General features: G+C 38.1%; 1 protein-coding gene across 1 annotated transcript; it reads left to right on the forward strand.

The window, feature by feature from the left end:
* The first annotated feature begins 1045 nt into the window (after nt 1-1045).
* LOC121910690 (NEDD4 family-interacting protein 1-like) lies at nt 1046-11667 on the forward strand. The gene is made up of 7 exons (XM_042431977.1): nt 1046-1232; nt 4705-4792; nt 5882-6012; nt 8331-8418; nt 8614-8738; nt 9033-9099; nt 10467-11667. Exons 1-7 carry the CDS (start codon nt 1203-1205, stop codon nt 10568-10570), a joined length of 633 nt encoding a protein of 210 aa, XP_042287911.1. The 5' UTR covers nt 1046-1202; the 3' UTR covers nt 10571-11667.
* The last annotated feature ends 3546 nt before the right edge of the window (nt 11668-15213 follow it).

The raw sequence follows: 15213 nt of genomic DNA on the forward strand, positions 1-15213 counted from the left end.
CAAGTACTGTACGTAAGTACAGTTTTGAGGTACTTGTACTTTACTTGAGTATTTCACTTAGATGCTACTTATACTAGATACTTCCACTCCACTCAGAGGGAAATATTGTACTTTCTACTCCACTACATTTATTTGACAGCTTTAGCTACTTTCCAGATGAAGATTTGAAACAATGGATAATATAATAAGCTTTTAAAATACAACACATTGATGAAACCAGTGGTTTCCATCCTTGTTAGAGTTTGACGTCTTACAAAAAGCAGTGTGCAGTCGGAGTCACATTTCAGATGTCTATGAGTTGTTAACAGCTCCACCAAATAGTGATTTTTCCATCTAAACTTCTCATATGATTTCATTTCAATAAATGTTCAAATGATCCAATATTTCACCAAAAATCAAAGATTAGAGAAAAAGCCCAAAAACTGAAAACAGATTTGTGTATCAGAACTTTGTTTTTTCTTCTTTCCTCTCTCATTAATCATCTCACCACCATCTCACAATTTATGTCACATCTTATACTGATTTTCCACATATTTTACTTGTGATTCCTTATGACAGAATTGTCTAAAGATGCGGTTAACATGTGTTTTTGAAGAACAGAATGAACCCTTTTTGGGATAACATACTTTACATTATCTTCTGCTTAGTTAGTTTTCAATATTATTTGCTCATATAAGAGTGACATATTTTTTTTAACTGATAATCGTGGTTATTTCACTTTCTTTCAAAGGGGGGCGGTATAAGGTTTGTTGTGGCCGATGACGTCAATCGCTTGCCGAGAGAGAGCTGCGTCAAGTTAGAAAGAGTAAACAGGAAATATATCGGTTTGGGTATCAAAATAATAGCATAATAATTCTCTATTTCCACAAACAGTTTAGAAAGTTGCTTATTAAAAAGAAAATCTTGAACAAATAGAATAGTAACGATGGAGGATACATAAATTTCACTGTAAATAATGCAACACATACTATTTATTGGCCTCAACGTGGACTTTATTTTAAAATGCTAACAGGAAGCCTTGCCTTGTATCCGGACTAATGCTGTAACTTGACGGAAGTGTGGGCAGTCGAGGGAGAAGCAGGTTTTTTTTGTTGTGCCGAGGGTTGAGTTTACAGTTTGAACTGTTATATAATTTCGTTTTCGTTGGGTGTCTTGGCAGCGTGTCGCTTCTCTGTTGTTGATCGACAGCCGTTCAAACCAGAATGGCCGAACCGAGCGCCAGATATCAGCAGGTATGAGAACAGCATCGGTTAATTATAGCTAGCTAACACGTTAAAGATTTAACGTCGTTAACATCTGATTAACTGGCTGAAGAAGCTCACAGTCACTCGGGGTGTGTCGTTGGTGTCACCTACCGGAGAACAAGAGTTTCATATTCAAGGAAACTGGGTGTCACTGTTGTTAATTAACGCTGGTTAGGTCAGTTATCTTGCGGTTGAAGAAGCTGTCTGTTAACGGCAGTTTTTAGCATGCTAACGTTTCCCCTGCTAGCTTTTTCCGGTACAGCTACGTGAACATGAACTTGCTTGTTCGGGCGTTTTTCCTTATTACTGTGGGTGTTTATTGTTGAGATTATGTCAGGATAGCTTGTCAGATGACTGTATGTCCGCTAGTTAGCTTGTTAGAAAGGCAGGCTGCAACACATCGAGTCATGCTGTGTGCTGATGCTAATGTTTGGACAGCACATGACCTACAGCAGTGGGTGTGTTCGCTGGTTATCTGAGCTACTTTAACTGCTTAATCCTCCAGCCAGCCTGCTTACACTGTGTGCTGGAAGGGCATGCAGACCTCGTCATAAGCCTATTCATGTAGTTAATTAATTATGAATTAATTAATCTGCAGACGCTTGTCTAGTCCTGGGGCAGATCTAGTAGTACTGACACATCTGGCCCTTCAAATCACTGTTTAATGTCGATGATTCAACATAACTGGTCATTTAAATTCAGTGGTGGGAAGTGACTAAGTGCATTTTCTCAAGCCCTGTACTTAAGTACAATTTTGAGGTACTTGTACTGAAGAATTTCCGTTTTATGCCACTTTGTACTTCCACTCTACTACATTTCATTTCATTTACTTTTCAGATGAAGGTTTGACACAATGGACAATATAACAAGCTTTTACAATACAACACATTGTTAGAGGTGAAACCAGTGGTTTCCAACCTTTTTGACTTTTGATGTTTTACAAAAAGCAGTGTGTAGTCGAGGTCACATTTCAGATGTCTATGAGTTGTTAACAGCTCCACCAAATAGTGATTTTTTCCCCTCTAAAAAATGAAAACAGATTTGCGTATCAGAACTTTATTTTTTCTTCTTTCTTCTCCCATTAATCATCTCATGACCCTTCGATTTATCTGGTGACCCTTTGGAGGGGCCACACCCCTGGATTGGGAACCACTGGATTAAACCAGCTAACTGAATATAAAGTAGTTGAAACTAGCTCCACCTCCAGCACCTACAACAGTAATGTGCTGCTTACACACTGATGCATCAGTATTAATAATCTAATGATGTCATATATAATAATATATCAGTCAGAGGGTCAAAACAATGACTTTTACTGCAATACTTGAAGTACATTTTGCTGCTAATACTTATGTACTTTCATTTAAGTAGAATTTTCCATGCAGGATTTTTACTTGTGATGGAGTATTTTTATATTGCTGTTTTGGTAATTTCTTATAGTGTTGTCATGATACCGAAATTATGACTTAGATACAATTCAAGCCTAAATATCTCAATACCAATACTGAAATGATACCATGACAAAAACCTAAAACATCAGGCAAAGTAACTTTTAGCGGCTTGCAAGTTATAGTAAAGTTAATGTTACCAGTGTGGACGATGAGTTTGCATATAGAGATATTATCTAACACATTCGCTAACCTGTCGCTCTTTGAATTCCTTGAACAGGTCGGTATGTCTGTTAGCGAGATACTTTGCCATGATGGACGTGTCTAATATTTGCGAGTGAAAACAGCATAGACAGGCGGGACATAACATGGGGAAGAATTTGATTTGAATGTTGAAAAGTGGGCGTGTCATGATGAATCTTAGCCCTGTGCCGCTACAAGTTGAAGATCGATTGATGGGTGGATGTCATGATATTATTGGTTGAAATTGGTTGGTCCAAGCCTACATAAGCACACGTCATATTTTGTTTTACAGGAAGAAAATATGTTGGATTTTGATAGAAGAATACAAAGATATTAACATTGTGTAGATTTTTGGCATATATTGTTAAATAGGTGCACACAATATGATCAGGGATGTGATCTAAAAGGGTTCAAAAGGCATTTTTCATAACCACAGTCAACCTTTCTGATGAAGTTATTTCTGGGTATCTTTTCAGTCTAACATTACTTCAGGAGAGGAATGCACAAATGGGTGGTTTTATTTTAGAGCTGCAACAATTAGTTGATCGATATAGAAAGTAAATCGGCAACTATTTTGATAATTAATGAATCATTTTTAGTCATTTTCCAAGCAAAAATGCAAAATGGTCTTCGGTTCCAGCTTCTCAGATGTGACAATTTGATGTCTTTCCTTGTCATGTGATAATATGAAATTTAATATCTTAACATTTAGACTCTCGGTCAGACAAAACAAGCTAATTGAAGATGTTATTGTGGCCTCTGAGAAACTGTGAATGCCATTTTTTCATTATTTTCTAACATTTAATAGATTAAACAATTAATTGAGAAAATGATCAACAGATTAATTGATATACTTTATTTTATCGGATGTATCTTCTTTCCTGGTAAGTTTTTTTTGTAAATAACTTTTAATTCAAACCCAAGTAAATATTAATTGATTATTCATTTGTTATTGGGAACTTTATTTTCCAGGTACAGTGCCAGTAACAAGTCTGGACTTTGAGAAAGTGTTTTCACTGGTACTGTATGTTAAAGCATTGCTGTAGACAAGTTTCATATGTTTGTAGGTTCAGGTGATTCGCTCTGCTCTGACTAAAACCAGGCTATGTTAGTAAGAAATTGATTCATTCGAAGTGTACTGCTCGCCAGTTACCAGTTACCACTCTCCCCGTTTTTCGCTGTAATGTAATCCCATGAATATATTGTTGTGTATCATTTCCTTTCAAGGAAATTGTGGGCAACTATAACACCTGTAAAGTAAAGTGTTAAACCCACACTGACGCATAATTCATAACTCTGCAAAACCCACTGTTGCAGACTACTCGGAATCCAGCATCACCTCAGTGGTCTTTCTGGAAACAGACAGTAGTGTTAATTGATCACATGTTCTTGCTTGTTTAGCTGAATCAGGAATAAGGAATAGCTGAGTCTGTCTTCTGTGTCTAAAAAGGCACACAAAACCGTGATTGTGTTGTTTTAGCTTGCTCACGTTTCCTGCTTTTAATGAGCAAGAGAGAGGCAAGGAGAAATGAGAAACCCGTTGTGGTCGATGCTCATTTCCTCTTTTTTTTTTTAATGTGCACATGTGCTTGAAAACCCCTTTTGATATAGGCCCAGTTTCCATTCCTCTCCCCTGATCGTTACATTGATGCTTTCTTTTTAAGTTCTTTTAAGTATTCCAGGGTGCTGCGATAGTCTTTGAACTCTAGACAGGACGTGTGAAACCTCTTTGTCTAAAAGCATCTATTTCAGATGAAGAACAGCAGCAGTGCTGACGAATGCATTGTAACCCAAAATAAACCAGGGGGTGGTTTCTCGTCCTCCCACAGCTGCCCAATGAAGAGGACCCAGAAGAGAGTTCACAGGTAGCGGCCGACGCTCCGCCCCCGTACAGCAGCATCGCAGTGGACAATGCTGGTAAGACCATGACTCACCCAGATGTTTCTGTGGTGCTGAGCTTGTTTGTTGTTCTGTTGTTTGGGGAAAACCTTAAGATACAATGCCCTTAAGCTTTCTTGAACTTGTTTATACCAAATGACTGTCGACTATTCACCAACAAGAAAAAAATCAACACTCTGTATCGGATGGATGTATGGATATTATTATCTTTTGACTGAAGTGTTCACTTAAAAACTCCAAAATGTAGATGGATAAATGCAACGTGTAGGTCAGAAATAAAGGCTGTGTTATTGTTCACCCAGTGTGGATCATTTGGACCTCCATAGTTATTTTAAATAACAGCTGCAGTGATTAATCGATCAGTTGTCAACTATTAAATCAATCGCCAACTATTTTGATAATTGATTAATCCTTTGGAGTCATCTTTTAAGAAAAAAATGTCCAGATTCTCTGATTTCAGCTTCTCAAATATGAATATTTTCTAATTTCTTTAGTCCTCTATGACAGTAAACTGAATATCTTTGGATTGTTGACTTTTGGTTTGGACAAAACAAAACATTTTAGGACGTCATCTTGGGTTTTAGGAAACATGTTTCACCATTTTCTGAAATTTTATGGCCCAACCTAATCGAATAATTGAGAAAGTAATTGACAGATGAATTGAAAGTGAAAATATTCAGTAGTTGCAGCCCTATAACACATGTGTGATGCATTCTTTCAAGAGGAGCTGGTTGCTTTTAGATGGCCTCTCAGTTGTAATAGTTATCTCATATGTAACAATTTTACAGAACAGCAGGATCTCTTATTAACCACACCTTCCAAGTTATACTAACTTATATAGTTATACTGTTAATACAGGGGCAGTCAAACATGTTGTTCAGTAAGAAAAAATTAGAGACTATGAATTTGTTGTCAGTGAAGATTAGTAGGAAATTCTAGTCACACCTCCAGCCTGTTTCCATTTACGAGGCACTTCACAGGCTTTTGTGAAGATATGAGAACCTATGTTAAATAGTTGTTTTAGTTTTGGCAATAACAATAAATATGTGATGGAGTTACTAATCAGCTGTTTGCCAACATAAAGTAAGACTTCTGTGTCTTTTCTAGCATACTTTGACTACAAAGAAGACGGGGTTTTCCCCAAGCCTCCATCCTACAATGTAGCAACTACGCTACCTTCCTATGATGAAGCAGAAAGAACCAAAGCTGAGACTACTGTTCCCCTGGTAACCGGAAGAGTGAGTGTCTTGCTTTTTTCCCTTTTACATTCACCACACACACAAACGCATACACTGTAGCTTGTGCTCAAACGTTTCCTTTGTTTGCAATGCAGGAAGTGAGATTGATCTGATTGTGTCTCTTTCTAACTTGTTGCCGGTTTGAACAAATGCAGACTCTTAAAATTTGAAGGTTGAACAAACATTTTTTATCACTGCATATATTAATGGCACGTACAGTATTATTTGACTGCCTTTTTGCACATAATAACCATAATATATTAAGTGCAAGTGCTCACAGGTGCCAGATTTTATTTTAGTTTTGAATGCTCCAGTTTCTCAGGCCCCCTGAACTACCCTCTGTGCACTATGCACCTGGGTTTGTTTGGGTATTGAACCTCTAATGTAGCCTAAATTAGCCACATAAGCTAATGTTTTCAGTAGTATTCAGTTTTTACTGCTGGCTCAAGCAGTACCAGCACCTCACATAAGACCATTTGTACTTGGTGATACAGGTATGAATACATGTCAGTGTAAAATTTAGTAAAGTGTTGATATATCAGCCTTGGAATTAGACCTGCAAACATTAGTCGAGTGAAGTGAAATGAAATGAATCGGCAACTATTTTGATAATTGAATAATAAGTATTTTTTCAAGCAAAAATGCCAAACATTTTCTGGTTCAAGGCTCTCAATTTGTTAAGTTGTTGCTGTTAGTATAAGCTTAATATTTTGGGGGTTTTGTGCTACTTAGTTGGATTAGATAATACATTTGAGGACACCACTTCTGACTCCAGGATGTTGTGATGGGCATTTTTCACCATTTTGATGTTTCATTGACCAGATGATTCATCAATTAATTGTGACAATAATCGGCAGATTAATCAATAATTAAAATAATTGTTAAGTTGCAGCCCTAGAGGACACACTTAACATGAACACCTATATAATTAAATACTGCAGTTCAATACACTGGCCTTTATGAAGCTTTCATATTAAAGTTTTGTGGAGACAATGTCAGAAAGGTGTTATGGAGAATTATTTCGATTATTGATTAGTTAGTTATTTTTTGATTTAATTGAATACTTTTTCAGTCTATAAAAGGTGAAAAACAAGTGAAAAATGCCTGTCATAACATCTAATGATACATAATAATATGAATAGAAATAATTGTTGCAGCACTACTTGGGATTTATCTCTGTATCAGTTTGCTTTTAAAAAGCTGTTGTTGCTGTGGAGGAAGACATGAGTTTGCTGTTGTTGTGGTTTCCACAGATCCCACAGAGCCTTCCTTACTGATAGCACCTTATAATTTTTTTTATTATTTAATGGGCAAAACACACTCAATCTCAACAGTGTGCCATTAACTGTAATTTAATGCCTGAGGGACAGTTGGAAAAGGTCACACCAGTAATCGTGTGGAGGCTTTGTGACGAGCAGCTCATACACAAAAGCCCTCATCATCGTCACGCATACACGGCTGCTGACGTGCCCTAAAAGCTTCTGTCTCTGTTTAAATTTGAAAGGAAAACAAAAATATCTCTCTCAATTTGAAAAATGACAGCTCATCTCTGACCTCTAGTGGTCACTGTGATCACTGCATGTGGGGGCCACCCTGTTTGATTGCTGGTGTGTTGTGTTTCTCTGCCACACACTGCCTTGCGCTCAGCAGCAGCCTCAGCACAGGGAACGCCTGGAGACTTTTGACGATGTTATTCGCAGTTCACTGGAGGTAACTGGGAGGAGTGGATGAGGAGAGTGTATGATGAGAGGAAGTGTATTTGGTCCTGGCTTGGTGTGTGGAAAGTAAACACAGATGTACCTATAGTGTTTATGTATTCAGCACCCCACCCTTCTTGTGTGTCTGTGTATTCAGAGTGCTAGCTAGTGCTTAGTAGATGGTTGTGCAAGATCTACTGGTTCTCCTGATGTCCTGCATTGAGTTTGACTCCAGAGCTTTGGGTAAAGTGACAATGATAGTCATTAAATGTGCTTGCTGTGTTGTGACGTTTCCATTAGTCTGTTGGTTGTTTTTGTTGTGTGTACTGTCTGTTGTCAGTAAAGCTTGGTTATCACTAGCAGGTGCTAGCCTAGGCTTACTCACAATTCACTTTGATCACAGTCACCGTATTGAACTTGAATTTTTTAATACACTTTTGTGAATTGAATAAAATAAAATGTATCAAATTCATTGGTTTGATTGGTCTGTACACTGGAAATATACAGTAGATATCAGTTATTTGCCTTATTAGCCTTGGAAAGCTCTGCTACTGACTGGCTGTGCTGTGGTGAAATTATGAGTGCTTAAAAAACTCACTTTTTTCACTTATTTCATTACAGGACGAAGACTTTGTGACCAGAGACGACTTCGAAGATGCTGATCAGCTGAGGATAGGAAATGATGGCATCTTCATGCTCACTTTCTTCAGTTAGTTACCCAGTTTACTCGTCTTTTTTCTCCTCTCTCCTCATCTTAGCCATGTTGTTTCATATTTAGCCTTCTCCTCTCCCCAGATTTGTGTCATAAAGACATCTGCTCTAAACATATAAATTAGTTAAAATGGTATGTTTCTTTCGGATGATATGCCTAATCTCTCTTTTCCTTCCATCTGTCTTTGTCCAGTGGCATTCCTGTTCAATTGGATCGGTTTCTTCCTGTCTTTCTGTTTGACCACCTCAGCGGCCGGCCGCTACGGGGCCATCTCAGGCTTTGGCCTCTCCCTCATCAAATGGATCCTCATAGTCAGGGTACGACAAGGAGCCGCCGCACACAAACACAGCATTACTCAGCACACATACAAACACATAAAATGTGGTTTTATGTACGCACAAACAACTCAAAAGCCCCAAACACCACTTTGGTATTTTGATGTTGTTTCTGTTGTGGTTAGCGTGTTGGCACAGCACTATTTCCTCAAAGATCACTAGAGAACTCTGCTGCTTTCTTCATTCACTTTTATAATGCAGGACTCATTTGAGTAAAACCAACGTAGGCCATATTTATTCTAACCAGTCATTTCTGTCGCTCTGTTGGGTTTCTAGTTCTCCACATACTTCCCTGGTTACTTTGATGGACAGTACTGGCTGTGGTGGGTGTTCCTGGTCTTGGGTGAGTAGCCAACCTGTGAATTTAAATGACTCAAAAATGTTTTATTCCTGCTCGTGATACATTCAGTTCTCTGGGGCTCAATTGCATCAGTGTTGACGTTTCAAACGCTGCTTGTAAGTTACCGAATAGTTAACTTTAATTATCCTGTTATCACTGGATAGTTGAAGCGGCTAAAAATCAATATTTCATTTTATTATTAATGGATCACATGACTACTTTTATGTGAAAGGAGTTGCTTGTAGTTAATGAATCCACAGAGACTCTGCAGTTCCCTTCAGCCTTATGGAGCATTTTAATGTCTTTCAGCTTATTCCGGCCCCCAACTTTGCTGTTTTGGTTCGCTCTTTTTGCATTGTTTTTGGCAGCAGCAGGCAGCACGTTCCCTGCCCAACACCAAACAGCAGACAGACACAGTAGGCAACTAACTGGTGAACATAGTGGAGCATTGAGCAGCTGAAGAGCCACATATTTCCTTCATGAGCTGAAAGAAGGCTAAAACAGAGCTAAAAGGAGAGTGGACTCCAAATGAATGTTGCTCCGTATCTGGTGGATGTGTTAATAGGTAACTAGTTGATAACAAGTTTGCCATGTCAACTTTATAAGGTGATATAAATCAATTACTGCAGGTTTAATTTAACAGTTTAATTATTTCAACATGATTTCTTAGAAACCATGTGACTTCTCTATGTGTGTGGTTTGCTGCATGCTAAGATACAATCCACAACAGCATACTTGCAAAATATATCCAAAATTGACCCGGCACCTTGATTACATGAGGGGGGTTTTAATACCAAAATGCTCCTTGAGAGTCTCTTTTTACCCTACATATTTCTTACACATGTCCACAGCCATGTACTATTATTATTATTATTTTTTGATATCATAAAACCACATATTTTGTAACACATTTGTTCATCTTTTGTACTGATGATTCAACTGGGAGAGCTTCATTTTAATCCAAGCCTTTAAAGTACTCCACTTGCGAGTCAGCTACATTATCTGTGCAGAAGAAAACCTCTCTTTTCAACTCTGTAAAACAACTTTGTTACACATTAAACTTGCAAGTTTAATACTGTGTGTCTTTGCTAACCTCAGACTTCCTGGTATCTCTCTGAAGTGTGTACTAGTTGTTATTGTGTCTAATATTATCCCCATGTTGCCAAACCAGTTCATTGAGTTATGTTAGATTTCAATTCATGGTTTGCCTTGTAATTAAGTGTGAGCTGTTCATAACATGTGGTTAGCATTAAGGCCATACGAAGCCATATAAAGTGTGTATTTGTGCCAACTTGTGCCACCTTGCTAGTAAATGCAGTTATATCTGTTGGGTTTAACAGGGATTATACTTTTTTTCCCCCCATCTCCAGGCTTCTTGCTCTTCCTCCGAGGATTCATCAACTACGCCAGAATCCGCAAGATGGCTGACACCTTCTCCACCCTGCCCCGCACCCGAGTGCTCTTCATCTACTGAGCTCACAAATCCCTCAGTCTCCATCATCATTTCTTTTTTTTCTCCTATTCAATGAGACATACTTTCCTGCTTTATCCAATCAAAAAGGGAGAAAAGAACATTTATTTTTTTCCTCTGCTTGACATGATTTGGACAATACAACAATCGATTGTCCCCTTTTGGTGTAAAATAGTGAATGCTGAGAATTCTGTAAAACCCTTCAGTTGTTAGTGGTGACCTGTCAAGTGCTATTTGCAATTATGAAGTGTGTGTGATGTATAAATTAATGCCTTATTTACTATTTTACTATCTGTTGGTAGCAGCAGCATGCACTGTTCTCCTGTTTCGCCACCAGGGGGCAGTCTTGTATGTATAATTCTTTTGTCTTCTTTCTGATGAAGTCATTTGTATAGAGAGGTGGTTCTCAGACCAGGGGTCAGTGGCTAATTTTGGGGTTATGGGTTGATTTACGCAATGTGAAATAATATATTTCAAGTACCAATTTAATGTGCTTGTAACCTTTCCGATCAATGCTTTTTGTGAAATATTATACAATTGCAGTTTGTAGAGTTATACAGGTAATTCAAGGCTGTAAAGGGAAAAAAATCATGAGCTTTGGTTTTTGTGGGTGGAGGGGCTAAAAAAAAAAAGGTTGAGAACCACTAACATGCTGACCTGGCTGAGTTTTCCTGATGTATTTAGGAATTGCCAGGAGGAGATTCTGGGACACAATGGGGGTCACTGCCTTGCTCAAGGACACAGTGATTAGAGATGTAATAAACGGCGAGTCTGTCCCCGGATTCAGATGTACAGCTAAATGATTCTGGTCAAGTAAACGATTCCAATGCCCTATCTTAGTCACTGGCACCCCAACCGGTTTCCAATGAGAAAAAAAATTATTATTACCAGATGTGATTTGGTAACCCTGCCCTGTTAATAATAAGGAATATATTTATTCATAGCAGAGATCTTTTTTCCTTGATGTAATGAAACGTAATGAAAAGTCATTTTTTTTAATGTTTACCTTCATTCTAGTGGAAGTGCAATGGTTATTTTTTATTGCAAAAAATTAAAGTATCTGGCGTGGAAAATGTTTGGAATTAAACTGGAAAAGAACATTTTGGTGTTGAAGTATTTATCATAGTTGAATAAGCTCCCAGAAAATATATCATGACATAACAGCCTGTTTAGTTTTGACTGAGTGTTGTTAACAGAACATCAGAGAGCTGCTTAATATCATTAATATCTACTTGATGCAGAAGGTATCATTTCTGTCAATGCTGGATTTTATTGAACTTTTTCATTTGCATACAAACATATCAATACAGCGATTTTGCTCCCAAGATGCCCGAATTGGAGAGTTCTTTCAGGAAATTTGAGAAATAACTTTGTCAGTGGATAATCAAAAGATTCGGCCTCACCCTTATGATAATGGCCTCACTGTATTTCAACTAATGCATGATATACCCTGTTAAGTATTTTAGGATTTGGCTGGTGGGTGGCAGCTATTGTAGGGTTAAGAACCAGCAGTTTTCAGCCACAGAGAGGGTGAAACTAGCTGACTATGATCAGTTACTGCCATGAGACATACTTTTAGTTGTGCTAAATTTAATACATGAGACACGTGTGTGTGTGTGAGTATCAAGATGATTTACTGGTGGTGGCTGATTATACATGTGAACAGTGTTTTTCCTTGTAGTTGAACAGGAAGTTGAACAACCCACCTGGTAGACATGTCACAGTCTTCCGTTTCATTGGAAACTTTTACTGTCACATAGTGTCACATTATTTCACAAGCCTCAATCTCCACCCCATCATGGCTGGATATTGGCCTCTAGTGGTGCTCAGTTGACATGACATTGGCTCCATTCGGGTCCTCGTTTACAGCTCACAGGGGGGAAATGCCACTTTTAATTCACTAAAGTTATTATTTTACAGCATGTAGTTAATTTATTTCCCCAAGAGCACAACATTGAAGTGAAGTTTTTATGCTTTATAAATCCAGTCTGAAGGTGTGCTTAGCCTTCTGTATACTGTGGATATCAATTGTAAACTCATGCCATGTGGTACAAACCTTTAAGAGAAGGGTTTGATGACAAGAAACTCTGAATATGACACAAATTTACTTCATACTGAAAAGCAACTGTTGAACGTTGGATGACATTTTTAGCAAATGTTTCCCTTCCTGATGAATGATAGATTTTCCCTGTTGTTTACTTCTTAGTTGCTGCACCACTGGTAGTTTTAGAAAATCTTATTTCCTGAAGTAATTCCCTCTTTTGCAGTGTGCACTTTGGAAAAATAGAAACAGCTGTTGGTCAAAAATTACAGATGTTCAGTAGCTCTGGGCTGAAAAAGTGAACTTTAAACTGTCTCAGCTTCAGAAAACTCATTACTCGTATATTTTTAAATTGTTTTCGGTTCAATCCTTAGGTTTTATACAGCAGAAATAACCCGTAAAGGTGGGAGAGAAAAAAGGGGAAAGACAAATGGGGCAAAGGTTATATGCTAGACCCTCAACACCGGTCCACGTCACCAGATGACCTTGGAAAAACAAACTTCATTTTGCCAGGTGCACACGGGTTTAACCGCTGACAGTGTTTCAGCTGTAAATTCTGGCAAAGCACACAAACAATAAAATTCCCTATCATCCACATCTTACACAAATTTAGCCTCAGTCCATTTGAATCCCGCTGTAACGTCACTCCTCCTCTGCTCCAGCAGGGTCACCCAGTGCAGGTGTTCTTGTTATCCAGATGTCATTCATAAAATAACTCCATTGTGCCAAGAGTTGTCTGTGTCTTGTCAGCTGCCCTCGATTTACACAGACGGAAGTATTTCTTCGAGTAATTGATGGGAATTATGTGTGCTGGCCAAGTGCTTGCGCTGCTTGCATGTTTTAGCTATCAGCAGATAAGAGGGGACTTTTTTGATTTACAGAGAAGCTTGGGAGTGAGCCATCTTTCCAAAAAGACATGCTTTACTTCTCTGGCTTCTGTTAGACAGACTTATTGTTCAAAGTGTACAAGAGTTGATAAAAGCAAACAATATGTTTAGGACAAAAAGCCTGTTGTCTGAAACAATATAAGGAGAGGGATTTTCAAACAGCTTTTCCCTATAAACACAAGTCAAGTTCGTTTAGAGGTTGTGTGTTTTATGGTTATTTTAAGAGGTAAACTGCAGGCTGGTTTAAAAACCTTTTCTCCCTTAATCTGCAAAAAATAAACATTCACAATTTCAGGTGTGATGTTTGTGCAATATTTGTGTGATTTATCTGATTTAATAAAACCGACTTAGAATTTAAGCCACTGACTGGGTAAACTTGCTTGTAAGAGCAAATTCAGGCAATTTTTTCACAGCAGATATTTTGACTTGCACTGTAATGTGTAACATGAACGTTGGTTCTGTTCTGTTCGAATGTAAGCCATACCAGTGTGACAGCAGGACTCTGAAAATGTCTTCTGTTAAAAAAAAAAGCCCTATTATAGATTTATCTGTAATGATACAGAGAGAAATAGTTTGATAAAAAAAAAAAACTTGTTCAGGCTTAAAGGAAAAGTTCACCATGTCAGAAAATACATTTACTTGCTTCCTTGTCGAGTTAAATGAGAAGATGCTAAGCTAAGCTAACTATTGCTGGCTTTTTAAAATCTTTTTATAAAGTTTCACCTCCCTTGTTAATTACTGATGGCCTTTCCAGTTGCTTCACAAGAGTTGCTTAACAGACCTTATACAACACTTGCCATATAGCACAGCAGCCATGTGTGAAAGTATATGGAGGTTAAAAAGAGCAAAAATCTAAAAAAACAAACAAAACATGGGACACATGAGTTACATAAAATTAGGGAGACCAGTTTGCATTTTAAAATCAGTGAATAATTAGAACATTTGTGTAACTGGCCGTCGGATATTGTTTGGCTGAAGCCTGTAAATGTTGTCTGTGGGACTGGTTGACTTAAAGCGACTGGACCACGTGCGCCAGAGGAAACCGGGAGATGCATGGCTAAAACGTTGCATTGGAACTCATGGTGACCTGCTACAGCAGTATTTATGCACAATAAGAACGAATGTTAGCATAAATGCATAAATGTAGTACAACCGTACACAAGCACCTGCTTGTAGTGCTGATGAGAGTTCCAGAGGGTGCTGTTCAGCACAAATAGAGATAGAGATTTCAGAGTTTTGCTGGTGGTTTGATAGCGGAACGAGTGAAAATCAGATGGAAAAAATCTTTTGTAACATGTTTATCATCCTCAATAAGACAAACAAAATAGAGAAAACTTTGGCCAAAGATGAAAACATCCATTCTGTTAACAGGACAGAACTTCTGGGAAAGTCTGAGAAATATTAGAACAAAAAAAATACAAGTCATGTGATTTTTAGGCTGCTGAACATCATTTGTACAGTAATTATACAGAGATATTTTGATCAAAATGTACAGATATTAACAGAGGAGCACCGTAAAAACAAGAAACCTTGAGGCCAGGACAAACATGCTGCAGCAGAACTATCACTATCCTTATTTAAAGTAAAAAATATCCTGCCAGAGAATTCCCATCACCTTAGACAAACTGCAGTGAGTTGGAGCCTCCCGCTGTCAGTCTGAGATTCAGATGGGAGGTTCCCCAGGATGTGGGGAGGATGTGGGTTGCATCCAAATGATA

Source organism: Thunnus maccoyii, chromosome 13, assembly GCF_910596095.1.
Source record: "Thunnus maccoyii chromosome 13, fThuMac1.1, whole genome shotgun sequence".
Lineage (NCBI taxonomy): Eukaryota > Metazoa > Chordata > Actinopteri > Scombriformes > Scombridae > Thunnus > Thunnus maccoyii.

Bases quoted from the DNA above. Each gene is read 5' to 3' on its own strand.
- LOC121910690 (XM_042431977.1), top strand. From the start codon at position 1,203: ATGGCCGAACCGAGCGCCAGATATCAGCAG. The intron at 1,233-4,704 runs GTATGAGAACAG...GTCCTCCCACAG, and splicing joins CGAGCGCCAGATATCAGCAG to CTGCCCAATGAAGAGGACCC. The intron at 8,419-8,613 runs GTTAGTTACCCA...GTCTTTGTCCAG, and splicing joins CTTCATGCTCACTTTCTTCA to TGGCATTCCTGTTCAATTGG.